Source organism: Equus quagga, chromosome 2 (genome assembly GCF_021613505.1).
Source record: "Equus quagga isolate Etosha38 chromosome 2, UCLA_HA_Equagga_1.0, whole genome shotgun sequence".
Taxonomy (NCBI): domain Eukaryota; kingdom Metazoa; phylum Chordata; class Mammalia; order Perissodactyla; family Equidae; genus Equus; species Equus quagga.
The window spans coordinates 144,521,688-144,549,271 of NC_060268.1; the positions used below are offsets into that span (position 1 = coordinate 144,521,688).

Sequence of the window (27,584 nt, forward strand, 5' to 3'; positions counted from 1 at the left end):
TGTATGGGAGATGAGAAAGGCACTATCGGGATCAGAGTGTTCAAAAAAAGACATTTTAGCAGCAGGACCTACAAAGAAGCCATCAAGTATTTATATCACCCACATCAACTTGCTGGTCATTTCACTTATCAAAGAAAATAAGAAAGGAATTTTCTTTGGACATTCTTTGGGTATAGTAACAATACAGTTTTGGAATCAGCTGTTAGAACCAGTAATTAAAGCTGGTTTATCATGCTCACTAATTATTCTATATAGTCAGTCTCCGTGAAGCTTTATATAATTCTCCATTTGTTACAAGCTTCTGTTTCTCCCTAGGACATTCTAAATCCAGACAGGTAAAGAACTGAAGTGCTTAGAAACTACTGTACAGTCGGCCCTCCGTATCTGTGAGCTCTGCATCTGCGGGATTCAACCAACCGCGGATCGTGTATGTACTGTGGTTACCGTCTGCAGTTGGCTGAGCCCACGGGTGCAGAATCCGCCAATACAGAGGACCTAGTAACAGACTCCAGCATCTGTGGACTTTGGTAACTACTAGGGTTCCTGGAACCAGTGCCCCCTGTGGATACTGAGGCACAACTGTATTGTAATGTCTGTACAGCCACGCAGATATCTGCAATTGAATTTGAAAAAAATATTTTAAATAACTTTCTGTACATTAGAAAGTAGAGGTTTCAGCTCTACCTCCTGGGTAAGAAGATCTCTCGAGTAGAAGGAAAAAGTGAAGAAAAGAATTGAAAAAGGATACATCAGTATTTCTTTCAGGAACCTACTTAACACTGGGAAGGGAAGGAGGTTTTTCTTCAGGAACTCCTAATAACCACCTGATATTGGTGTCAGGCTGGCCAAATATCTGCCAACATTGGTGAGCCTTCATTCTTCACTAGAGAGAAGTAGAGGAACCTAATGTTTAGAGTAGCACAAAACTCATTTCCCATTTTCTTCCCTCAGCAGATGGAAGTGTTCGTGGGCTGTCTCATATTCCAGCACTTTAATGCTGGTGATGCACATTCTCTCTGCTCCAGAATAACCATACCCCGGGAATTGAAAAGGATCCTCTCTCCTCATGCCTAACACAAACAAGGCAGGAATGAATCCATTTTCCTCCCAGGAAGTGGATTTGAGAACTTCTCAGACACTGTGAGACTAACCCACATGTAGGGTAGGCTCCCGGGGAGGGGCAGTGTAGGGCAGTGCCAATAACAGGGTTTCTGGAGGACAAGATCAGCAACCTGAGAAGCAAAGACGGGACATTTTACCCCTCCTCAACCTACTTCCCTTCATTTAACTTCATCTTCATTTTCCCTTTCCCACCTAGCAGTAGTTGATCCTCAACCAAGCACAGCTCAGATTCTTACCATGCAATCTAGTGGAATACCTCGAAGTCAGGGACTCCTTATCCTTGGTTACTTGTAAAATAAAGAAAGCTTTAGCTCACACTAGGCGGTGTGAACAGGATTTTCATCTTTAGAAACTAAATGGAGGCCTTTCACCTACTCTTTCCAGGTGGCTCTCTATTTCCTTTTCCACTTGTGGCCTCTACCTCTCCCAGGCTGGCCAGGACTATGCACAAAACCAGCCTCCAATAAATATCAACATTGAATTTCAGCAGGTTGCTAACTCCTGCAGAGCTATTTTAAAAGGATGTTGTATATAAATGCAAAGTTTTATGGAGCCTCAGAGATCTCTTAAGAACATTGTAAATACCCCTGGTTTAATTAGTAGTCTTGGAGTTAGGTAATGGCCTGTGGCTTCTAAGCTAGCTCTCTTGGGGTTTCTAGTCTTCAGGGGCTGCCTGCAACTATGATGTTCACATATACAATCTTCACTCTCATACACTGAATAAATCCTCTTTAGAGGATTTTCCTAAGCACCTACTCACAATTCCTGCAATACACATACAAATTGATCCCCATTCTCCCAGAACTGAAAAACGACCCAGTACCTCAGCCTACGTTTCAACCTAGATACTTTTGGACTTAAATTGTCTCCTGCAGTTCTACTTCCCAGGGGAAAGAAAAGGAAGAAATTCCTAAATTGGTGTTGATTGATGCCCAGTCTCTCCAAGCAAAAGGTGGACAACTCGCTTTGCAGCTGATCAGTGTCGAGGTAAATGCGCTCCAGTTCTCAGCATTTCCGAACCAGCTCTCATGAGACGGGTCAACCAATCCGGGCTGTAAGCAGACTTAACAGGTTTGTTCTGGGCCGTCGGCCACTGACTAGGTTCTCCGACCAGAAAAGTCACTTGGCTGAGTCTACAGTAGGTGGGGCGCGCTCACCAGCTCAGGTGTAGTGATTGCAAGTTTGTTGCAACATCGGTGTATTCAAGCAGCAGGCTGCTGTAGGAGATACCCTTTTGCCCCGCGAAGCACAGCACCAGCAAGGTTCGCCCTAAGGGGCAGGGTACTAGCGAGGGAGTTGCGCCAGACCCCCGGGCCCAGCCCTTTCTCCCACGGTTGGGAACGCGCAGTTAGCTGATCCGGAGCAAGGAGTCTCAGGTCTCGGCCCTTTAGCTTGCTCTCTGGGTAGCAGGCGAAGGGTGGGACCAGCCTGAAAACGCTGGCACGGTGGTCTGCAAGAATCAGCGGCGGCGGCCAGTGGTGCGGGGAGGTGGGGGCACGTGCTTGGATGTGGGTGCTTGTGTAACCAGGTCCCCAGGCGTCAGCCCCGACAGCGCTCCGGCGGGAGGCTCGCCCGAGCTTGTGTTGCTGCCGCGACCCAGGAGGCTCTGGGGTCCCGCTGCCCGCAGAAGGTGCACCCCGGGTGAAGAAAGCGAAGCACTTGCCTCTCGAGCTATACGGGGTAATGGGAATTTGGAAAGTTCCCCAACTAGGAACACACGTGACCGCCTCCTGAAAGTAGTTCCGACTGTGGCCCGTGTATCCCTCCACCTCCCTTTGAACCCTCCTAGGTCTCCTCGGCCCCGCCCACTCGCAGGGGCTGCAGCTTCCTACCGCCCCGGACTTCACGCTCGGGCTCAGGAACCCCGGCCTCCGGCGTGCGCGGCCCGGCTGGCGGAGCGCGGAACCTGTCCCCGGGGCGATCCACCCAGCCAGGTTTTCTCAGCGGCCCAAAAGGGGCGGGGCGAGGTTGCCTCTGAGGACCGAGCTTGAGTTCGGAGCGGTGAACCCAACTGGAGCCCCGAGGGGAGAGATGCTGGGCTCTCCTAGGGGCAGATGCAGGAAGCCGCGGGGTGCATCCCATCCTTGGGGATCGGCTTTCAGTCCACTGGGACAGTTGTCCTTTGGGACTTCGAAATTTAGGGGCGATGCGCTCGGCTAGGAGTTTTCATTTTTAGGGCAAATGAGCCGAGTTACCGGCGAAGCAGGAGGTGGGGCGGTGAAAGGGAGCCGGATGAGGTGATACACACTGGAGACACAATAGGGGGTTGTTCTTTGTGCTAAGACTGACACCTTGAGGACATGGTTGGGGGTGGGAGGAGAGGTGGGATTTCTTGGCAAAGGCTGCTGCAGTTAAATCCCTGCGAACGATTGTGGTCCGACAGCGGTGCAAAAGGAGAGTGAGGCTGCAGGCCGTGCCGGGGAAATCTGGGGGCTGGGGGAGGGGTGTCCTCGCTGCAGGGACTGTCCCTGCGTTTCCCTGTACACTGACCAGCGCAGTGACTTGGTCCTATCCACCTGTGCACAGGTAACCTCAGACTCGAGTCAGTGACACCGCTCAAGGCACCCGCCTCAGCTTTCACCTTCATTTCTCCCCACACTCCCCCGCAACAGCCTACCCTGCCTCCGGCTGGGTTTCCGAGCAGAGGCCGAGGCTCAGCTTGTCCTCCCCGCCCTGCACTGCTGCTGAAGCAGCCGCGGCAACTGCAGCCGCGGTACGGGCGCCTCGGAACAAGCCCCAGCGAGCCCCGGACAGTCACACTGGGCATGCTCAGTGGCGCCTGCAGGTCGGGGGCTCGGCGCTCGAACCGCAGCTATCACTTCTGCCCCCTCCCTCCTGCCCTGCCCAGCCCAGCCCAGCCCAGTTCTTCCCTCCCTCGGCGCGGTCCCGCCCGCCTCGCGCCTCCCCTCGGGCTCGCTAGGCGCCTGGGCTCCCGGCGCGGCGGCGGAGGGGGCGGGCAGGCCGGCGAGCGGTGATGTGGCGGGACTCTTTGTGCACTGCGGCAGGATACGCGTTCGGGCGCCGGGACGCGGCTGCGCTCAGTTCTCTCCTCTCGGAAGCTGCAGCCATGATGGAAGTTTGAGAGTTGAGCCGCTGCGAGGCGAGGCCGGGCTCAGGCGAGGGAGATGAGAGACGGCGGCGGCCGCGGCCCAGAGCCCCTCTCAGCGCCTGTGAGCAGCCGCGGGGGCAGCGCCCTCGGGGAGCCGGCCGGCCGGCGGCGGCGGCAGCGGCGGCGTTTCTCGCCTCCTCTTCGTCTTCTCTTCTAACCGTGCAGCCTCTTCCTCGGCTTCTCCTGAAAGGGAAGGTGGAAGCCGTGGGCTCGGGCGGGAGCCGGCTGAGGCGCGGCGGCGGCACCTCCCGCTCCTGGAGCGGGGGGGAGAAGCGTCGGCGGCGGCGGCCGCGGCGGCTGCAGCTCCGGGGAGGGGGTCGGAGTCGCCTGTCACCATTTCCAGGGCTGGGAACGCCGGAGAGTTGGTCTCTCCCCTTCTACTGCCTCCAACACGGCGGCGGCGGCGGCGGCACATCCAGGGACCCGGGCCGGTTTTAAACCTCCCCTCCGCCGCCGCCGCACCCCCCCTGGCCCGGGCTCCGGAGGCCGCCGGAGGAGGCAGCCGTTCCGAGGATTATTCGTCTTCTCCCCATTCCGCTGCCGCCGCTGCCAGGCCTCTGGCTGCTGAGGAGAAGCAGGCCCAGTCGCTGCAACCATCCAGCAGCCGCCGCAGCAGCCATTACCCGGCTGCGGTCCAGAGCCAAGCGGCAGCAGAGCGAGGGGCATCAGCTACCGCCAAGTCCAGAGCCATTTCCATCCTGCAGAAGAAGCCCCGCCACCAGCAGCTTCTGCCATCTCTCTCCTCCTTTTTCTTCAGCCACAGGCTCCCAGACATGACAGCCATCATTAAAGAGATCGTTAGCAGAAACAAAAGGAGATATCAAGAGGATGGATTCGACTTAGACTTGACCTGTATCCATTTCTGCGGCTGCTCCTCTTTGCCTTTCTGTCACTCTCTCTTAGATCGTGGGAGTAGACGGATGCGAAAAATTTCCGTAGTTTGGGTGACTATAACGTTAACCCTGGTCGAGTTTCTAGATCGGATATATTTTGTGTCTCCTTTGAATGCGTTCAACCTAGGGTGTGTTCGGCTAGATGGGACTCTTGCCTGGTTGCAAGTGTCAAGGCACCGATTGGTTTCTTAATCTATGGGGTCTCTTCCTAAGGGCCATTGTCCGTTAATACGGAATACAGTGCACTGGTAGTGGATTAGTGAGCTCGGTAATCCGGTCTACTAAATGAACAGAAAAGTAGATGCTTTGAGGTTGAGCATATTTCGATTAAATCTTGGCTTTAGGCCCTAGATCAAGGGTATAGATCAGATTAAAATGAAAATTAGTGTTGCACGTACGCATGTTGCATCAGAATCTTGCAGTGATTTTTTTTTTTTAGTTTCCTGGGTTGCATTGATAGATTCTTTTAAAATGTGAGTTGTGGACTGATTTGCATAACTTTATGAAGCGGAATCATTTTCAGCCTATGTGGTGCTCATTTGAGGGCAAAAGTAGATTTGTGTGTTTAAACTAAGTTAATTACAACTTTGAACGGCATTTAGAAGTTTTGTAGTTTGATATCAATAGTGCCATGGTATAACTCATAAGACACTCTTATTAGATCTTTGTTAAATTTGGTTTTTTCTCTCCTTATGGGGTGATGTAGGATAGGGCATGAAATTTGCAGTTCAGTAGTATTTTATATTCAGTGCTCTTGTCATAGGTAATAGAATGGAGATTGAGTGGTTTTTTGATCCCAGAAGATAATGTTGTGTAGGGTCAAGGGTATTGTGTGTAGCAAATGGTGATTGCAGAGATTAAACTTGGGTTCTCACTTGAAATTTAAGTACTGCTGTGATGCCAGAATTGCTACTCACCTTATTTAGGTTTCAAGTCCTCTGACACCTTTGGGTATCTGTTAATTTTACTCTGACTTGACTAGAATGTCAAGTATAACTTAACCAGCTAATAACCAGAAATGCTGGCAAGAGTGGATTACTCCAGCTTCAGATTCTAGACATGTTAGCTTTTTTAATACAGTGTATTAAATTTACTGAGTCAGCTTGTTGAATAAGACAGAAACCCAAGAATTTTAACGGTGTATAGTTTTCGTTGTCTAAAAGTTAGGCCTTTGTACTTCAAAAGTTAGTGGTTATCAAAGGCATTAACTTTGCAGTTTCAGGTATAATCTGGTTTTGATCAAGGAAGAGGATAGAGCCCTCCTTTTTTGCAGAATGGAAAGTATCACAGAAATTGAGATTACTGGTAGGCCAGTGTATAAGATATGGAAAACAGAATTAAGTTATCGGTCTGAGGTGACTGAAGCATTTTATTAAGGTCTCTATTAAGACCGAAAATTTGGTGATATGAATTGTAGCAGTGGACAGTATTTAGTTAAATTATGTAATTGTGTAAGTGTTAATGGAGTATTTTTAATAAAAATGATCTCTTAGCAAATATCAGTAAACATTTTGCTTACAGGTAGAGTGACACTAAAGTGTCTAGATGCCCTGCTAAAAACTGTGGAGAAGATTTTTTCTTTTGAAGAAAATGGTTTATATCTGAAGAGGTTTTATTCCTTTGGATTATGCAGCTGCATATAAATGTGCACAGCTAATTTTGCCCAAGTTTTTGTTTTGAAATGAAGAGAAGAGTTACTGAAGAAATAGCTTTACAGTGCACGAAACTTAATAGTTTTCTGTTGTTAAAAAATAATATTTTAAAAGAATATTTGGAAATTTTGGAGTCTGCATTAATTGAAAAACTTTACTAAGGCTGAACTTGACCTGATTGCCCAGAAGATAATTAATTATGGAAAAACTCTTCTGATTTGCAACTTATTTCAAAAGTAGCAGTCTACTATTGGTGTGATTTAGTGACAGTCATCTAGATATAGAGGAACAAATTAATTAAATGTTTATTTGACTTTTTTTTAAAAGCCCCCATTGAAAAAAATTTCTTGAGTTCTATTTGGTAGACAGGTTGCTTTTAGTATTCAAATTACGTTTATGCTATTTTTACTTTACCCATTTGTTTTAAAATTATCAGAGTTTTAAGACTAAAATTACTCTCCCAGGTTCTTACATGTGACCAGTGTGGTGATTGTTAATTTCTGCTTTGATTTCAGAGTATATGTGCCTCCATACGTGAAATTTATGTGACTTAAAACTTTCTCTACAACTGTACTTTTAGTTATGGTATGCATAGAAAGCAGTATCAAATATTGCATCAAATGACTAATAACACTTAATTTCTAGAGTTGTGGTTTTATTGAGCCAAATGTTAATATGAAAAAAATCACTTAGGAAAAAGTCAGTGGAGGCCTTGCTTTTTTGATAGTTGCACTTCCAATAATTTTGATATGCCACAGCACTTTGGTTTGCTTGGTTTCACTTTAGTGTTTTGTGTTTATTGTCAGGGGAAAAATTAAAATGGCCATTGAAGACTGTCTCTGGCAGGTTGTAGTATCTGTTTCAGCAGCCAGCCTGTTAAAAGTTAAATTCTTTTATGAAAGTAGAGATTGAAGTATTTTTATCTGATAAAGAAAGACTAACAATGAAGTGATTTCTCTGAGGAAAATTGAGGACTATAGTTCAGTTTTAAAATATTTTTGCAACTCTAAAAATAATTTGTTCGTAGGGTTTTATTGTTAATGTTAGTCTGGAAAGTAGTGCTGAATATGAGACTATAAAAATTTAGTGTTTTTAGATTTTGTGGAAACTTTAGGCTTCTGTTGTGTTTTTCTTGTTTGTTTGCATCTTTTCAAATATTAACCTTCATAGGGAATATTTTTAACTTGTAGAGTACAATGACTATTAAAGTTAGCTGTGTTATCTTAAGATTAGTGATTACTGAAATGACCATATTGTGAGCTTTTTAAAAGACAATTTTATTCGCAATTTTTATTTTATGCTGTTTTGTATCTGCTAAGTTGTATGTCTTTCCTGAACAACATGACTGGGCTACCTAATTGCTATATGATAATTTACAAACTTCCTTTTCCTAAAGCTTATTCAAAAATAAAGCGTATCTGAAAGGAGAGTAATTTACAGTTTATATGACTCAGTATAAGGAAAAAGGAATCTTATTGCTGTCCATTGCAAAAGTTTGCACAGTAGCACAGTCATCAGTGTAGATTTACATTGCTTATAATATACTAAATAAATACTAAATGAATAACATCATAAAATTTGGTGAGATATAATCACTTTAATTTTAAATTTAGTTTTAGAAAAATAGGAGAGAAAGATGCATTTGTAGGTATTACGTTTTAGAATTTTAACAACATGAGAAAGCTGGTGATATTTTAATTTTTGTGTGGAACAGTCTATCTGCTTTTTCCTAATAACCACATAAAATATGCAAAGCTCCAACTGTTACAGAATCCCTTACTTTTTGGAAGTAATTCTTATTTTCTTTCAATTCTTATTTTCAAATTTGCCCCATTTGCTATTTGTTTATTTGGCGATAGCTTAATACTTTTTAATAACTTTTAAGCTACTTAAGAAGTAATCACTTCATTGGCTTTTAATGGAGGAGTATTTATTATGGGAAAATCAATTCACAAAGTTTCAACATTAATTCACTCTCAGTAAACATCTATTTTAAATTTTTACCTCAGCCTTTTTAGTAAGACAGAGGCGTAGGAGATGTTTTTATATTAATATTGTATGCAAGGTCGGGGTTTGTAAAGAGATATTTAGAAGTGTGCATGCATATAACAGTTTTTCACTTACTTGAAATGTTAGGCCTTGGCTGTACTATAAAGATTAAGCTTCCAGAAGATATATGATTAATGATAGTATAAGAAATTTGTTTGATACCAAATTTTTTTCCTGTAGAAACCATTAGTTCTGAAGTTTTATTTCTATTTGGTAAAAGTCTCACTCTATTCGCCTTTTCTATCTCCCTCTCTCCCTCCCTCTCTTTTGGTTAAAAACTTGATTTTAAGTAGTCAGTACTGGAGAATTCTTCTGTGGCCTGAATTCCTTAAGAAAAGGTGTTAGAATTTGCTCTGAGGACAGTGTCTTAAGACATTTGTATCAACTTGTAAGACTGGAGTCAGTAATGATTTCAGTAAGTATTCAGTTCTGTTTTACAGTTGCTTTCCGTGAGGTTGCTTTGAAATTAATGCAGTTACTATCAGAGGTATCAGTAATGTTGAGGTTAGACTGGATAACCTTAAATTGGTAAGGATTTGCTGAGCAAACTGATATCCTTAATTCTTTATATAGGCTGTATTACTGCCACATGCATTCTTTGCTAGGTGGTCAAAAGTGTTTTGGTCTGTGAATAATGATTCTCTTTGTAAGTATTGAATATATGCACTTACTATTGTAAAATACTTTCGTTTGTCAGGAAAGGTGAAACTGGTATAGTGGTTTAACTGTTCACCTATCCCCTAAGTTTTTAAATTTTTTTCATTGGGTATAAAAGAGGTATTAGCAGTTTGGTTCTTTTAAGATAATTTGCACTAGAATTTAAAAAAGGCTGTTGGAAAATATTAATAAGAATAATCATAATTTAGGGGTGAATTAATTTTGGATGGGAAGTTTTAACTTAGTTCAGTATAGTTAAAAGATAGATTCTCTTTATTTGCAGTAGTTTGCATTAAGAGATGGGTGGACATCTTCAGGGTATTAGATATATATCCTTGTTGGTAGTGTTGAGAATATTGACAGATGGATACTGTGGCTGCATCTGGCAGCCGAGTGTTCTTAACCGATATACAGTGTGGAAAAGAAGACTCCTCTTTAGCTGTTATATTTTAAGTGGTTATACACTTAATTATCGTCGGTAGTTATCACTTCACATATGGACAGTAAATCTAACTTATAAGTATTTGAATACTCTGTGTATATATGTAAATAAGTACAAAGTTAGCAAACTGGTAATATTTCTAAAATAACTTTCTTCTCTTTAAAGAAGAGATCACCTTGGTGGATATTGTTTTATAATTTTCAAATACGTTTAAATCTATTTTAAATTACATTAAAATGTTGAGTGTTAGTTTTATCTACACATTGTGTGTACATTGTTTCAGCTCAGATTTTAGGGTGGCAGTGTAGGCTCTGGAGTCAGGCTTCCTGTGTTGGTATCTTGGCTCTGCCACTTAGTAACTGGATGGCTTTTTGTAAGTTAGTTAATCTTTCTTACTCTATTTTATCTGTAAAATGGGGATATTGGTACCTCCCTACATAAGGTTTATCTTGAAGAATAAATGAGATAATATAAGTAATTCACTTAGCATAATACCTGCCACATTGTGAATGCTTAAATAATAATGGCTGCTCTTAAAAATTATAATTTCAGATTATCCACGTAGGAAAAATTGTATTTTCATCTTTAGGAGGAACAATGATTATAACTGAATTGGATATGATAGAATTTTGATTGGTTCAAGCGCTGAGTGTTTTTTAAAATACGGGTATTCCTTTAGGAGCTCTGAGTGTAACGTGTCTATGATTTTGCTGTTTCGTTGCAAATAGAATGTAAAGCTCTGCTCCCTCATACTGTTGACCTAAGAGTAGTTAATCATGTTAATCAAGAATTATTTACTCTAAAATACTAAGGTAAGATGAGAACTTCCTATTATGGCATAATGAAGTAGAAGTGTTAAAAAGAAAAATTTGTTAAAATATTAAATTTTCTTTGGTGTTTAAGATAAGTCAACTTAAATATCATATATTTTTACTCAACAAAGTATAATCTCCACCTCAAATGAAAGAAAACTTGTGTGATACAAGAGTTATGGAAAGTGTTTATCAATAAAGGTGTATTTCTTAGCATTTCTTTTTAAGTTCAGATTTTTGGAGGAGTTATGCAGCTTTGCATGCCAAGTTACATTTATTACAATGTAATTTACACTTAATATAATCTGGCAATTCATTAATATAATATAGGAATTTAAGTTTAGTGTTAAATAATTGTGTCTTATTTTCACATTTGATCAATATTATTTGTATAATTTTAGGCCCTAGAAATGAGAAGAAAGAGCTAAAGGATTTTTTTCTTCATTCTTATCAAGTGTGGAGGAAGGATAAAATAAGCTTGAGAGCTTGAGACCTGCCTAGTGAAAGCTATTAGTTGTGTATAGGGATCATTCTTTTTGTTTTTCCTTTGCCTGTGCTGGTTTCCCAGCTGTATCACAGTATCCCTCAGTAGCGATGCACTTAATTTCTAGGGAGCTGTTGTGCATGTTCATTTGTTTTGCATTGCAGAATGAATGGTGCTCTGTCTAATTATATATGTGATTTTTACATATTTTGTGTTGTATAAACCAGCTGTATTTTTAGTCCCAGTCTAGATTGTGGAATTGAACTGTGCATTTGACATCTTGGAAAATTGAATTGTCTAAAACTCTTTAACTTCCTGCCTCTCTCTTTAATGCTGTATGCAACTGTGTTTTATGCTTTATATCACTACCCCAAAGTTACAGTTGATTTTATCTTATTAAAGCCCTTCAGAATAATTTCGGATTTTATTTCCTTTGATCTTTTAGATTTTTCAGTAAGGTTCGCTTTGTTTAGTAGTAATTGCAAGGATTGCATTCTGCTAATTTTATATGTTTAATATTTTTGATCTTCTGAAGAGAATATAAATAAGATGTTATAGGCATTGTAATTTGAATCAAGTATTCTTTAAATCAGATGTATTCTGAAAGTGATTTGTAAATACAGCATATATGTTCAAAGTTGCAAACAACTCTGCCTTAAAATGTATGCAATTTTTTTCCATTTAAAACTCTTGTTCTCATGAATTAATGAGATTCTTTGGGTATTCTAGTTACTCTGAACTGATTGGAGAGTAAATAAATAGAATTGAAAACTTTTTTCTACTTTTAAAATGAAATTTGGGGGATGTTACTACGCTTGATTTTTTTTTGTGTGTTTATTTTTTTAAATGTGTTTTTGTGAATTACTTTACTCTGAGTCTATCAGAGATAAAACCGAATGCCTGGGCTTTTCTGTTTTTTTGTTTTTGTTTTTAAATAACATGAAAACAGTGCTTTGCCAGGCTTAATTTAACCATGTTGTAAAATTTATTTAACATTTTAATCATTTATGAAATATGAAAAAATGACAACTTGAGTCAGCAAGGTTGTTTTCTTTTTAATTAATGTAATAGAATTAGCTAGCATATACCCTAACAGTGCCTTCTATTTGTTTAGTATTTTTTTTATTAACAAGGTCTGTTTTCAATCATTAGCTCATTTGATTTCACAAAGAGAAAAAGAGGTAACCTAAGAGATAGACAGAGCAAGCATTATTTTCCTCATTTTTTTGTAGAATAGGAATCGTAGCTCCAGTAGAATCAGTAACTTGTTGAGGGCTAATAGAAGATTGAGAACAAAGAAGGATGTAGGTTTTTTGGGCGCCTGGTACAGTATTTTTCCTGTTATGTTACATCAGTGGTTCTCAAACTTTAGAGGGCATCAGAATAACCTGCAGGGCTTGTTATACCATAGATTATTTGCCCCACCCCCAGAGTTTCTGAGTCATTGAATACTGAGACCCTAACCCAGGTGTGGGTTAGGGTCTCAGTATTTCTTTCTTTTTTTTTTTAAAGTTCACTTCTTTTTTTTTTTCCTTTTTTCTCCCCAAAGCCCCCCGATACATAGTTGTATATGCTTCGTTGTGGGTCCTTCTAGTTGTGGCATGTGGGACGCTGCCTCAGCGTGGTTTGATGAGCAGTGCCACGTCCGCATCCAGGATTCGAACCAACGAAACACTGGGCCGCCTGCAGCGGAGCGCGCAAACTTAACCACTGGGCCACAGGGCCAGCCCCTCAGTATTTCTATTTCTAACAAGTTCCCAGGTCGTACAGATGCTGGTGGTCTGAGGAATCACACTTTGTGAAACACTGCATTTTGCTTCTTCAAGCAATTCCCTAATGTGTTGTCTCCTTTAGGTTAATAAAACTTGCACATACATTATCTCATATGATCTGTAAACCTTAAATAGCTCAGCATGGCAAATGTTATCCCGATTTTGTAGAAAGGCAGCAGAGTGGAATAGAAAGAGCATAGATTTGGGAGTCAGCTAGACCTAAAGTTTAGCTTAAATCCTTGCTCAGCCACTTATCACTTGTGTAATAAAGGTACGCTACTTAACCTTAGTGAACCCTAGTTTCTACACCTCTAACATGGTGGTAAAAATCCTTAACTTGTAGAGTGGCTTTTTAAGTTTGTTAGAAGTATAGGTTAGATGTTTTCAGAATATTGGTTGCTAACTGGGAGTGATCCCCTCCCACCTTGTCTGGGTATTTGACAATGTCTGGAGACAGTTTTGGTGGTCACAGCTTGGGGGTCTGAGTTGGGGAGTGATGCTGTTGGCTTCTATGGATTGAGGCCAGGGATGCTGCTAAACATCCTACAATGCACAGGACAGCCTCTCCCACAACAAAGACTTATCCAGCCAGAATTGCCAATTCTGTTGAGGTTGAAAAGTGCTAGTTTAGAGGTATAAAGTGTTTGCTACATAATAAGTATATTTAGTAAAAGTACCCCTTGCCCTTAGATTGTGGTATTTAAGAAGGTCAAATTTCTAATAAATGATGAATCTCGGCTTTTAACATCTAGGTTTTCTGACTGCTTCTAGGCCAGTATTCTTTATAATAAGAACTTTGTCCACAAAAGATACCCCTGGTAACAAAAAAGGTTTATTTGAAGAAAGCTCATGTGTTATTTGACTGATTGTGAAAGTGCTGCTTTGAACTTCTGTTAGAAAGGCTGAAGATGTTTTCAATAAACGTCTTAGTGTAATGCACTGTATTCAGAAGGATGTTACATAGAACTGCTCTAACAGGATGAATATGCTTTATTAAAAGAAAGCATTTTTTTCATTTTTATGTTGCCAGTAGTTTTTAAAGGAATCCTTAGCTTGTGTCCTTTAATTCTATCAGTTGTTGAGTTCTCCCAAGATACTTTGCTCCCAGTATACTTGTTTTTTGTTGTGTATTGCATTCTTTAATCTTACACTTTTTTATTCTAAAGCTGCTTTTGTTATAGTAGGGTATGGTGAAGTTAAGTGTGCTGAGGTAAAATGGCAAATTTCTGACAAGTTAAAAAACTTTCTCATTTCTTTCCAGATAAAGTAGGGCTGACTCTAAGGTTCTCTGATGCGTGCGTTACGTTCTTTTCTAGACTCTAAATTTGCTATATCAGCCTGTTGAATTACAATGCTTTATTTATCTAAATTAAAAACTTGCATTAATGTAAAGTTTTTGGGAAAAGTTGAGATGTTAGATGAGCCCAGACATGAGAAGATGCCTAGGGAGTAGCTTAGAGGATTCTGAGTTTTGTTTTGTTCTTAGGGCAAACATAATTACGAAAGTGTTCTAGGAATAGATTGTTTGCTATGATTTTTTTCTGTTTGCTTGATTTTACAATTTACTTTGCCTCTCAGTTTGCACATGCATAATAAAATGTCAAGGCCTATTTTAATAATTCTTATGAAATTTAAATTTTGACTCATGATTCTTGTTGAAATTATAGGAGTTATTCAGAGGTACTGATAAATATTTTAAAACCAGGACTGCTACTCATAATAGCTTCAAATTTGTTGAGAAAAACACTATTGCTGTAATTTAATTGAATAAGGCTTATGGTGTTTATTTCAGTATATGAGTAAAAAACTACATTTGCTTACTGTACTTAAGAAAATTTCTTGTATGAAAACACAACAAATTAAAGAGAACTAAAAAAATATTTCCCACGGTCCTACTTCTCTAAAACTTCATGTTTTCATATTAGCTTGTAGTTTTGTTCATATGCGTGTATTTTGAAATATAATTGAGCATAGTGAACTTAAAGGTGTGCGTGTGTATGTTTTAACAATTTCCAGAGCACCTTATAATTGCCTTTATTTTAGATGGTGAAGTAATCAGAAATATTTAATTATTTCCTTGTAGTTGTACATTAAACTTGTTTCCAATATTTGGCTATTTTTTTCTACTATTTTCTGATTTTTCTTTAGAGTGGATTTAAGATGACCTGAATATTAAGAAATATTTTCATGATTTTGATTCACAAAATCATAATCTCTTATACAAAAAATAGCTGCATTGTTGGAATCTTGGAGCTGTTTTTCTCTTACAAGAAAACTATTGCATATTTAACATTTTAAGCTTATTTTACTTATTTAAGTGAGGCAAAATAGAATTTATTTAAACACTTGATCTGTTAAATTTCCTTTTTCTATTGTAGGACTATTGTATTGAAATTCAAGTGGATATAGAAGTGATTTGAATAGACTATCACATCATTTCATACTAAAGTGGTTATAACCCTTGCTACTTTCCTGTCTTTAATCAGAAAGGGTATGGCTTGTCATGATGTTACTGTTCCCTGGAACATATTTTGAAGAATATAGTTTATATTTGCATAGTTGCCACGGTAATTGGTGATATTAATTGATGAAGGTTTGCTGTGCATTTGCATTTATAATGAATATTAATTTTTGTGGTCAAAAATTGGATTTGTTAGTTTATGTCAGATCTTATTTTTAAGTGCCAAATACTAAAAGAAATGATTTTAACCACATTAGCTAAATGATAGTTCTTTCCCAATGAATTTATTAATTCATGTAGTTAGAACAAAAAATATTGAGGAAGAAACAAACTCTTCTCTTTTTTAAACAAAATTACTTGTTAGAGTAACGTTTTTCCAAGTGAGATAAAATTGTTTCAATTCTTAAACGTAAGAAAATTTTGATCTAGGTGTGATATAAACCTTCTTGGGTGCTAATGAAAACATAGCATAGGCAAAAATATTTTGTGAGTGTAGGCATGTATGTTTTTTGAAAATTCGTGAAGCAATTCAACATCTGAATAGTTTTCATGGACTTGTTGTAGGAAACCTGTATAAAATAAATAACAGTATACAGAAAGTATGATACAATTTTGCATATCTGTGTTCTGTCCAGTGTGATCAAGATTATATGTAATGTAAAATAAGCTAAGGTGCTCGTTATTAAGGCTGTTTGGATTCTTTTTAATACTGAAAAGGTCACACAGATTGTGATTATGGTGTAGTGTCCAAGAACTAAGGCTTGCCATCTGTTACCCAAAATAGGAAAAAGTTAAGATAATCTAGTGATATAAGTGGTTTTGACACTTTTGTCTTTTGGTCATGTATTAATTACGATTTTTAAAGACTAATATCAAATTTTAAGCTTTTGCAAAAATGAAGCTTAATGGTTACGGTGGTGTTTATATTTTTCTACCAAAATACAAAGATACTGGTTGAGAACTAAAGATTATGTAATGAAAGTCTGGCTTTTAGTCATTTGCTTTTACAAGATGAGATATTTAAGTGGAAACATCATGTTTTAACTTGAGACATTAAGTTATACAAGATTTTGATATTTTTAAACTATAATTTTCCTAACAGTTAATATATCAGAATTCTTTATTACAGAACTTAATCAGGGAACTGATTTAATAAGTATTTTTTAAAGATTTGCTTTAAATATTTTTCACGTTCTCTGCTTTTTTCTCCTACAACTTAATTCTTGTCTGGATGCTAGTAAACGAGTTTCCCTTTTTAAAATTTTGTTGTTGCATTTTGAGCCACTACAGAAGTTGTTTCTATAACAATTTCTTTTACCCCCAAGAACTTGGTCTTGTTAGGTAGCATAGAAGTCTTTAAAATTGCATATTGGGCTTAATAGGATCTGATTAATTTTAATCTACTTTCTTTTATTTATTATGTTGACATTGTTTTTATTGAGGTTTATTATGATAATTGTTTAATATGATCAGAAATAATATTTCAGTTTAGATACGATTTTGAATTCATGTTCTCAAATGCAAGTTTGTGCCCGGAGCCTCTATTTTTTGTGCAAGAAACATCTTGCCAGTTTCAAATTAATATCTGATGAAAGTAGATTGTTTTACCAATATCAGTTTGTAGAATTTGTTTAGGCCTGAATTGTAGGCCATGAAAAGAATGATACATTTTTGGATAGACCTAGATAATGTGTTCATAGATTATATCTCTTACCTTAAATGAGGCACATATGTTGGTGCGAATTTATCCAAATATGAAAAGTTTAAAAGTCTTTACCTGTTTTGTTTACTTAATAGTATTTAAAGAGTGTGAGGTGTTAAGAGCTCCTTTCCCTTGTTTTCATTTCTATCCCTCCCATCTAACTATTGGTATTTTTGTCTTTCTGTATGTTAGACTTTATGTTTTTTAAAATTTTATTTACTGGCTGAAAAAGTTGACTCCTTAATTTGTTTTTGTTTTGTTACATTTCAGCTTAATTATTTTCTAAGATTTTTAGTATGTTTTCCTTTGAGTATGAAGACTCCAGAACTAATCATGATCAGTAATTGGGCTTTTTTTCCCAGTTACAATAATTGAATTCATACTAAAATGGTATCTCTTCAGGAACAAGCATTAATAGGTAGCTGACTAAAATTATGTGTTATCTGTTCAAACCAAGCAATGTAGATGTACTCTCACCTGTTAGTATCTTTTAAAATTCCTTATTAAATTTTAAAGTATGAATTTTGACTAACATTTTAGGATATGTAATTTCAGATTTTTTGATAATCCACTTATCTGAGCAATTATAAAGTTTACATAATGAGTAAAATAGCTTCAGTGGGAATATGAATCATATTTTACAATATTAGAACAAGGCAATTATAATAAAATCAGGAGTATGATGCTTACCAATACGGTACGGAATGCCACTAAGTGTGCCTTTGTATATTAAAATCCACATGTATTTCAGTTCATATTATTCTTATTCAAATTAAAATACTGCACTTAAGCAAAACTATTTTTGCCATTTGGAAGAAAAAGCAAGCAATTTCCAGGTTTAAGATGTAGAATAAAGAGACTTGATTTTATTATATTGAAGCCAAATATAAAAGGAAGCGGTCTGGCACACACTTGTTTAGAGCTTTTCTTCTTTAAAATGGCTTCAAATTAACAGAGCTGTTTTTGAAAGGTAAATTTGGTTGTTGGAAATAAATTTGAAAATTTTGCAGTTTTGGCCTAATGAATAGGAAGAAGAATACTCACTTGCCAGAGACACATTTGTCTTAGGACTTTGTTTTCCTAGGACTTTGTTTTCTTACTACCTTGTGTGTGGGGTAATTTTTGAATATTAGGAAATAAGTTCATGGTTGCATCTAAAAGATCAATACAGCTGGAAATCTTGGAATCTATTATTTTTTTCAGAATGCAGTTTGCTAATATTTAAGTGAATTGGCACTAAATATCACTAGGGCTTTGTTCTCAAACTATTGATACATCCCTTGACATCTTCTGTACCTTAACTGTTTGAATGTCTTTTTTCTGTAAAAGTTAATGGCCTTTTGTCTTTTTGTGTAACTGTGGAGTAGCCAAAACCTAGAGTTTTATGTAGTCACTTCTGGTAAAGTAAATGGTAAAAGCTTGGCTTTTATAACAGAATGATATTACAGATTAATTTATCAATCTAATATTGAATATAAAGATTAGAGCATAAAAGATACTTTATCTGCTTTATAGTAATGTTGGATCAATGTTATAATTTTAACTTCTGTAATCTTTCATATGCTTTTATGATTTTGCCGTAGAAAATTAGTCAGCGTTTGGCCTAGTTCAAGTATATAATGTTGACAAGTATGTCTAATGGGTCTTGTTGAACTGATAATCTTTTTGAAAGTTGTTTTGTTAGTTATAACCATATTTTGTTTGATTTGTTATTGGTAGTCATTCTTGGATGTTTTTTAGTGGGAGCAAAACCGTAGAGGGGTGTGTGTGTGTGTATCTGTGTGTATTTTAACAGCAGCAGAGTTCTGAAACAGGAAATCACTCTTATCGTATTCATCCAGAGACCTAGGAAGAAGGTAATTGTTTGGTATACTCGTTAAAACCAGTTAGTTGGGCAACTTAAATTTTTAGAGGTTCACAGATGTAGCCTTGAAAAGTTGTAGACACATTATTTCATAATTAACAACTACTCTGAAGAAAAATTGATTAAATTAGTTGAGGGGAATAATAATCCCTCAGCTAATGCACTAAAACAATTATAGTTTGGATTTTAGAGTATTGCTAGCGTTATCAGTGACTTGATAAGATATTTTTCTGTGGTTCTAATTTGCCTAAATTTAAATAATTGAAGATCGGTGTGCCTTGATTGTACCTTTAAAAAGTAATTCTTTTTTAACTGAGTATCATCTTAATATATCTGGCTTGAAATGCCTTCAAAATGATTCTTAAATTTAAACAATGCAATAGAAAAAAGTTAATTCTGTTTCAAATATTTGTCACTGGAAATTATCTTTCCCTGTTTGTTAATGTACACATGCATATAATTACATACTTACAATCAGTGTTTTCGTACTGTTCTGTGATCTCGTTTTTCACAAGTTAATTTTTATCTGTCATTGGGTACTTGTCATTTTTAAAGCTATATAAGTAATATTTCATCAGGCTAAATACCATGGTTTGCTAATGTACTGTGTTAGGGTTATTTCCATTTTTTTCTTTTATAAACAGCACTATTGTGAATATCTTTGTATAGTTTGTTTGTTTGTTTGTTTTTTTTTGGTCTGTTTTCTTACAGTATATTGCCAGAGTGGGATTGCTGGAGAAAAAGGCACAGTAGTTTCATAGCTCTGTTACAGGTTGCATATCTCTTGCCAAATGCACCAGTTCATAGTGTTGCTGCTAGGTAGAAGAATTACTAGCCATTCTTGATGTTACATTTGAAGAAAGTGATGTTTTCATTTAGAAAGTGAGATCTAAACTATTTCAAAGCAAAAATATGTGTAAACTTTTCAGTCAGGATGAGTTGGTGTAATATAAAAACATGAAAGTTGTTAGGTTCAGATTGGAGAAGTAGAAAACTTCAGTAGAGTTCGTAAATTATTTGTCAGTTAGTTTTCCTTTCTGATTTGGCACTGCTAAGCAGATAATTTAACAATGTTAAAAGGAACCTAAAATTTATGCTAAAGTGACTTTAATATTTGGAATTCCTTCTTTTATAATTTGTTTATAAAAGCACTGTATTGAGTTGCCTTGTAATGTGACATTTAAATGAAAATTAAATAACAGGACATTTCTAACTCATGCAACCTCAAATAATAAACTCTTATTTACAATTGTAGAGCTCTTTGTAGTTTTATAGATTTAAAGATATTTCCAGATACCGCGTTTGATCCTTGAAACAACCAGTAAAGAAGTTACAGCAAGTTTATTATCATTATTTTAGAGAAAAACAAAACAAAAATATTTGAGGCTCAGAGATTGAGTAACTTAGCTGAAGTCAAAGGCTTTAAGTTGCAAAGCTGAGAATGGTACTTTGGTCTTCTGTATTAAATGACAGTATGCATTCAGTGCTTAGTACAGGACCTGGCACCTAGTAAATGTTTATATGTCCCTGTGTCCTATGTTGTTCCTGGCTGCTCTTTCTTTCTTCTTAAAATCCTCATTTTTTGGAGCGTTCTTCCTCTTAATATTTCTGTAGTTCAAGCTTTTGTATCTGTGCACCCTTTTCACTTTAGAAAATAAGATTTTAGGCTGCGTTAATTTGGTCTGTACAGGAATGATTATATGTTTTATATATTAGGACAAATCGTTCTTCAATAATGAACGGTTAGCACTTTATCACCTGGAGAATTCAAAGAACTCCTGTTTCTGCTTTCCTCTCAGTATGAATCTTGAATTTAGAAATCTGATCCAAACATTTAACACACTTAAATAGGGAAAAATAAAATCTAGTAAGAAATATAAAATCTTTCATTAAATGAGAAAGTATAGAAGTCCAAGAGAGTGGCTTGTATTTAAAGCATAATTTGATTAGAAAAGTTGATAATATGGATATAACTGTGACATGCTTGGAAAGTATTTGTTAAATTTAAACTTGTTAAAATTTATTGAAAGAAATGTAAACTTGATGTAGCTTATGAGTCGATGGCTGAATCTCTTTTCCTCTCACCAGGGCCGTAAGTGTCTGTTGCTTGAAAACACTGACAGAAAGCAGGGGAAAAGCTCCAGAAATTCCTGGAAAATAAAATTAAATGTGAAGTCCTGATGTTTGCTAACGTGGTTTCGATTCCTCTTGTCTTCTCTTGTTAGTTTGACGTTCTTCATTCCTTCACTCCGGCGCAGATTTAGCTTACTGTTCTCCTTCTGGGCCAGGCAACTTCAGATTAGTTTTTGATGCTTTTTGATCTCTACCTTTCTAAATCTGTGTGTCACGTTCTACTTGGCCAGCCATGTTTCATGTATTTTATAGCTTCAGATTGTTACTATAACTTTCAGTTAACTAGAATTTTAAAATAGCTTATTTATATGTGATCTGTAGAAATAATTTTCTTTAAAATAATTATGGCAGGGAAAAAATAGTTATTGGTTTGTGTACTAGCACTGCATTTTAGTGTCTAAGTTGTTTAGGGGTAAGCATATCTGTATATTGAGTATTATAAAATTATAAAGAAACTTGCCGCAACTCTTTTTCTTTGTAGTAATCATCATACTTGAAGATTTAGTCTACATATCAGGAACACATTGTTATAAAATAAGATTTAGGGAGCTTTTTTTTGGTTATTACCCTCTATTTGAAAATTCTAGTTAAATTAATAGTATAAACCCCTTAATTTAGGCTCAAATAAAGTTTTGAGTTAAGGTAGAGTCATGAGATCTCAACTCACGTTGTTTTCTGAAAGATGTTTTGTTAATTAGGTGTAACTTGGAACATATTTTTAGTGTTTTAAGTTATGATTGGATCCTCAGACCAGCCAGCAAAAATTTACTTAGCTCATATAGTAGCCACATTATTTTATAATAGGTCAGTTATATTTTGGGTTAAAGTGACATCTGTGGACAGACTTTATAACTTAATTTACCATTTATTATTATTTTTTTCTTTGAGACTATCCTGTGATGAGGATTGTTGTAGCACTTGAATCAAGACTGTCCAAACAGGATATGTATAATTTTCAGAACTCATCAACTGATCACTTAAGATCTGTGTATTTTATCGTATGTAAATTATGCCTCAATTAAAACAAAACAAAGGTGGGGAGAAAAAGACCGTCCAGTTATCTGAGATCTCCTGTAGCTATGGTGGCCATCTAACCTAGGCTAGATAGGGAAGTACCATGTATACGTTTCTTCCACCTCTCTCCTTATTGCGTGTACAGTAGCCACTGATATTATGGGGAAAGAAGGTTTTTTTTTTTCCTTTTTGAGTAATAGTTTACATATATATATGTATATATATATTTTAAAGATTGGCACGTGAGGTAACATCTGTTGCCAATCTTCGTTTTTGGTTTTTTTTCCATCTTCCCCCCAAAGCCCCCCAGTACATAGTTGTATATTCTAGTTGTGAGTGCCTCTGGTTGTGCTATGTGGGACGCTGCCTCAGCATGGCCTGATGAGCAGTGCCATGTCCGCATCCAGGATCTGAACCGGCGTGCAAACTTAACCACTTGGCCACAGGACCGGCCCCTAGTTTACATATGTTCTTAAATACTTAAAAGGCAAATTGGTACAGTAAAGATTTCAAAGAGTAAAGTTTCTGTTAGGCTTTGATGCTTTTGAGAAAGATTAAGTTATTCAGCAGTTAGTCTCATTAAAAAAAAAACCTAAGTGCTTATGGTAGGCCCTTATGATCTAGGGCTGAACCATTTGTTCAGGTGATCACCGTGTTCTAGGCATTGTTCATGTATTAACTCATTTAATCCGTACAATGACTCTAAATGATAGGTACTTTTATTAGCCCCGTTTTACATAGGAAACAGGCACGGAGAGAGTATGTAACTTGCCCAAAGTTACTCAGTAAGTTGAGGTTCATGTCCAGGTAACTTGGTTGTGCAGCATGTGTTCTTAACCATGGTGCCATACCTCTTGCAAGCAGGTCACTAGGTGGCAAAGATACTTGATTTCCTTTAATGACCTAGTTAGTATAATTCTTTATGCTTAGTACTTAAGTCATTAGATGAAAATTTCATTTAAAAGACTATTCCTTATTGAAAGAAATATCCAATAAGTACAGGTTAAGGCTATTTATATTAGAAATCATATATATATATTTCTCAGTTATTTGGTTTAAATTGCCTAAAAAAAGTCATTAAAAATTTTGACGTATGGGGAAGCAAGAAAATCGTATAGTAGATTTTGTTTATTGGTTTAATTCTTGGCATAAAAAATATTTCCCTAAAGATTACGTTCTCATTAGTTGCTGACATCAGTTTTGGAAATGCCAGTAGGTTTTTGTAGTAGTGTCTTTCAGAAGTTTTTCAGTTTTAACATTTGATTAGTAAATCACTTTCATTTGAACCTACTTCCATTGAAAATTTTGTATTTTTATTATTGATTTGGAAGTATAAAAAATCTTAATCTCCTTTTGTGGGGCAACATAGTATAAAAAGCTTGAGCTTTGAAATTATGTACATAACGGATTTGAATCATAACTTACTACTTAGTGGTTTTGGGACCTTGGGCAGGTTACCCAATCTGTTTGACCCTCAATTTCATCATCTATGAAATGGTAATATTATTTCATAGAATTGTTACAATTAAATGAGCATGTATTTAGCATATTGTCTGGCATATCTTTCTAATGTATGACAGATGCCAAAGTCTTGGGTAAAGTCTCAAATTGTATGAATAGGAAAGGTGAGAATCTGGAAAGTGAAACTTTAAAAAGACTGAATTCCTAGATTCTGTTTAAAGGAAGGTTTGGATTGTTGGTCTGCGAGAGACTCCCGTGTTGATCCTGGCCTTTGACTCTGATTAAATTGAACTCCCTGCCAAGGCTTCCTTAAAACTAGATCTAGATCCCGGGTGCGGACATAGCACTGCTTGGCAAGCCATGCTGTGGTAGGCGTCCCACATGTAAAGTAGAGGGAGATGGGCACAGATGTTAGCTCAGGGCCAGGCTTCCTCAGCAAAAAAGAGGAGGATTGGCAGCAGTTCGCTCAGGGCTAATCTTCCTCAAAAAAAAAAAAACTAGATCTGATTTTTTGTCAGTCTTGCCACCTTTTCCATAAAGCTTTGTGTGTGAGCTGTACTGGACTGCTCGCTTTTTCTGAATATTTTATGTATTTCCTTATCTCTGCTATAGCCTCTGCTTGGATTGTTATAATTGCTCGTTTCTTCTTCTGTCTGCTGATGTTTGAGACTGACTTCTTAAGAATTATCTAAGATATTACTTTGTGAAGCTTTATCTGCGTCCCAACAGAATTATTCCCTCTGTCTTTAGCTCTTAAAATATCTTGATCTTATATTTAATAGGGCCTTTGGCACAGGTGTAGGTCTGTGTGTCTGTCTTCCCTGATAGAACTGCTTGAGTGCAGTAGTCTTTGCTTATATTCTCAGTGTCCCTTGCACAGAATGTTCAATATGTGTTTGAATAGTTAAGTGAATGAAAGACGGGGCCAACTGAGTTTACTTTAATGAGCACATAATATCCTCATTATGTACGGTTATAGACAAATAGTTTTCTTAAGTAAATTAACCAAGTCTTTTGCCACCTAGTTAGTATTCATAGTACAAGCATAAATCTGAGTTTAGTCCTGGATAAAATGAATGCATTTCGGGGGCCTTTATACTTCTATGCTTTTGTATAAGGCTAAGCTCCCTCATTTTTACTGCCTCATTTTTTTCTGACTGTCATTTCCTATTTTCTTAAGTTTGTGCTCCAAGACAGAGTTAAAAAGTAAAGATTATTCACTTTTGGGAATTGTACTGCTACAGGCTTGATTTAAACTTCCATTCTCTTCTGCTTTTTTTTTTTTTTTTTTCTCATGAATGGATATAATACCCTAAAGCATTTTGACAAGAGCTACATTTTTAGGTGGGGCTACTTTCTTATGTGAGAATAACAGATGAGAGCTGATATTTGTGATATTGAAAATGATAATCCTAACAGTTTTCTTTTGGAGTCTTTATGGTAGAAAAACCATTTGAGGTTGGGGGTGACTTTTTGTAGTCTTATAGTGACAAAAATTGTTTGTGACACATAGTAAATGGTATTTAAGTCTTGGGTACTTTTATTATAATTTTTTGGTAGAAATTTAGCATTTTTTAAAACTACCTACAGAGCTGATTCTAAGTCTTGCCCTGTATGGGCAAGAAAATATTTTGTCGTGACACTTAGTAAACAGACTTGGAGTAATTGTAAAACAAACGTAATCATGGGTGCCCACTGGAGACTGAAGATACAAAGGTGCAAAAATAAAGCATTTTAAAAATCTGTTATGGAAACAGTACAGGTGCATTGTGCCCAAAATAGGAAATACAAAACAAGCAAAAATGTGAAAAAATACATATTCCTACCACCTAGAGATTATAACTTTCAGTGCCTTAGTTTGTAATCTTTTTGTCTACATATGTCTATATGGATATATATATGAATTCTTTTACCGAAATGGTATCACTGTACGTTCTCTTTGAAACCTTTCTTTTTCAGTCAATAGTGTCTACTTTTCCATTTCAGTAAATTTTCGTCTCCTCCAATACCAGATCATATTAAAATTTCTCTAATTGGCTCAAATAACGTGTTTTATGGCTGCTTTGTCTAAAACAAAATCCAGAACAGCATTGTACCTGTGGACTTAGCTATTAGAACCCTTGAGTCTTTTTAAATCAAGGATTGTTACCCATCCCTCCCATCTCCACGTTGTAAAATGATATTTGACTTTTAAAAAAGATATTTGAAAAGAACTGGGTCATGTTCTACAGACTTCGAATTTGTCCAGTTTATTCTCTCATAATGTCGTTTAGCTTGTTCTTCTCTCTCATCTGTTTTCTGTAAATTAAGATTTCTGTCTAAATGCTTGGTGGATGCTCAGGTTGAAGGTAACTTGGCTGTCGTAGATGGTGCTGTGTCCTTCATGTTGCATCACATCAAAAGTCATGTGCTCTCTACCTGACTTTCTTGGTGATGCTGAGATTGACCGCTGAAATTGAGTAACTGTCTTTTCTGCCCGTGATTAATTATATTTGTCTCCTTACATTAGAAAGTATTTTGTGTAGTGTTATTTTGGCTCTATAAGAAAGTTCAGTTCTTCATCATCCACTCACCTATTGGTTTAGCACCATTTATTGCTCCTTGCCTAAATCAGTAATTTTATTACAGCTTACAAAGTGTGATTTTTAAAATTCTGTCCTTTTATGTTTAGTAACTTTTCTGTAAAGTAGAGCTTTACCTTATGAAATGGAGCTATTTGGTTGCCGTGAAATACAGTTCCTGCAGGAAAAGCAGGATCGGCCCTTTACCAATATTCAAAGTAAAAACTATGCCAAGAGCCACTCAAAAAATGATAAATGAAAAGGATTTTTTTGTTGTTTTGTTCTAACTTTTTCTCTTGTGAGTATCCTTTTTAGACTCAGGGATTTTCATTTTAGTCAAGGTGTTTTAATTTACTAGAATTTAATTTTTTTCTTTGATACTCAACTTCAGTCATTGGGTTGTCTGTGCTAGCTCCTATGTCTGTTTGGTACAGACCATTAATCTCTGTATGCCTTCCTTGCTCTCTGGCACAGAAAGAAACCCCAGGCTCGCCTTGTACCTTCTCTGCCCTAGACCTAGCGTAAACTGTTTTTCCAAGGAATTTGGTATCTTTTAGATATTAGATATTAGAGATGGAATCTGGGTTCTAGGAGTGTTTACCTACTGCTAAGGTAACATGCTTTCAGGCCATTTCAGTGAAATGACCTAGAAAATAATAGGTTTTTACAAACGAGTTCGTATTGATATTTTCAATGTTTTTACTTGATTTTTTGATTTTGTAATATCTCTTTTCTCTTACCCTAATAATTATGAATCTTAAAATCATTAGCATAACTTCATTGCATTTTCCTACAATATAAAACAAAAGTTTGTGGATATCAATACTGATAGTACTAGAAACAGTCAGAAGTTTAAAATTCTTTGTGTTTTTTTTGTTCTTAGATTACTTCCTACCAAGAAGTACAGTAAGATTGCAGTGTCCAAATAACCCTTGAAATAAATCCCTTCTGCTGGTTACCAATTTGATATTTAATCAGGTTTATTTGTTTCTGGCCGTTTTCAATGTATGCTTCTCCCCTTCCCTCCCCTTTTCTATGAGGCAACCATTTTTATTAGTTTTTCAGTTATTACTCATGCATGTGTGTGTGTTGGGAGGAGGGTTAAAGTCAAACAAATATATGTTTGAATATTTCTTTTATCAAAAAATATTTCTTTTATAAAATATTCTTTCTTTTATACAAAAGGTAGCATACTATACCCTGCTGTGTGTGTTTTAAAAAATATTCTGTAGATCTGTCCAATCAGTACATAGTAATCTTATAGATAGAACATACAGCACACCTAGAACCTTTTCTTAAATTATAATATCAAAATAGAAGCTTTCAGTAATTTGATAATGATTTTTGTATTGAAAATGATACTAGAATCAATAATGTGAGTGCAGCAGAAAGTAAA

The 27,584-nt window shown here is 36.9% G+C and overlaps 2 protein-coding genes across 2 annotated transcripts in view; one reads left to right on the plus strand and one right to left on the minus strand.

The window, feature by feature from the left end:
- Nucleotides 1–2,324: 2,324 nt before the first annotated feature.
- Nucleotides 2,325–3,204, minus strand: KLLN (killin, p53 regulated DNA replication inhibitor). Its single transcript, XM_046652819.1, is given in 5 exon segments — nt 2,325–2,600; nt 2,602–2,753; nt 2,756–2,797; nt 2,800–2,938; nt 2,941–3,204. Coding segments are annotated over 5 exon segments (873 nt in total).
- A 1,092-nt stretch (nt 3,205–4,296) lies between these two features.
- PTEN (phosphatase and tensin homolog) overlaps nt 4,297–27,584 on the plus strand; it is a gene marked incomplete at its 5' end in the record, with an annotated part of 91,006 nt that continues 67,718 nt past the window's right edge. Inside the window, one exon of the mRNA XM_046652820.1 lies at nt 4,297–5,083. Within this exon, the coding sequence (XP_046508776.1) occupies nt 4,297–5,083 (787 nt within the window). The remainder of the gene's footprint in view (nt 5,084–27,584) is intronic.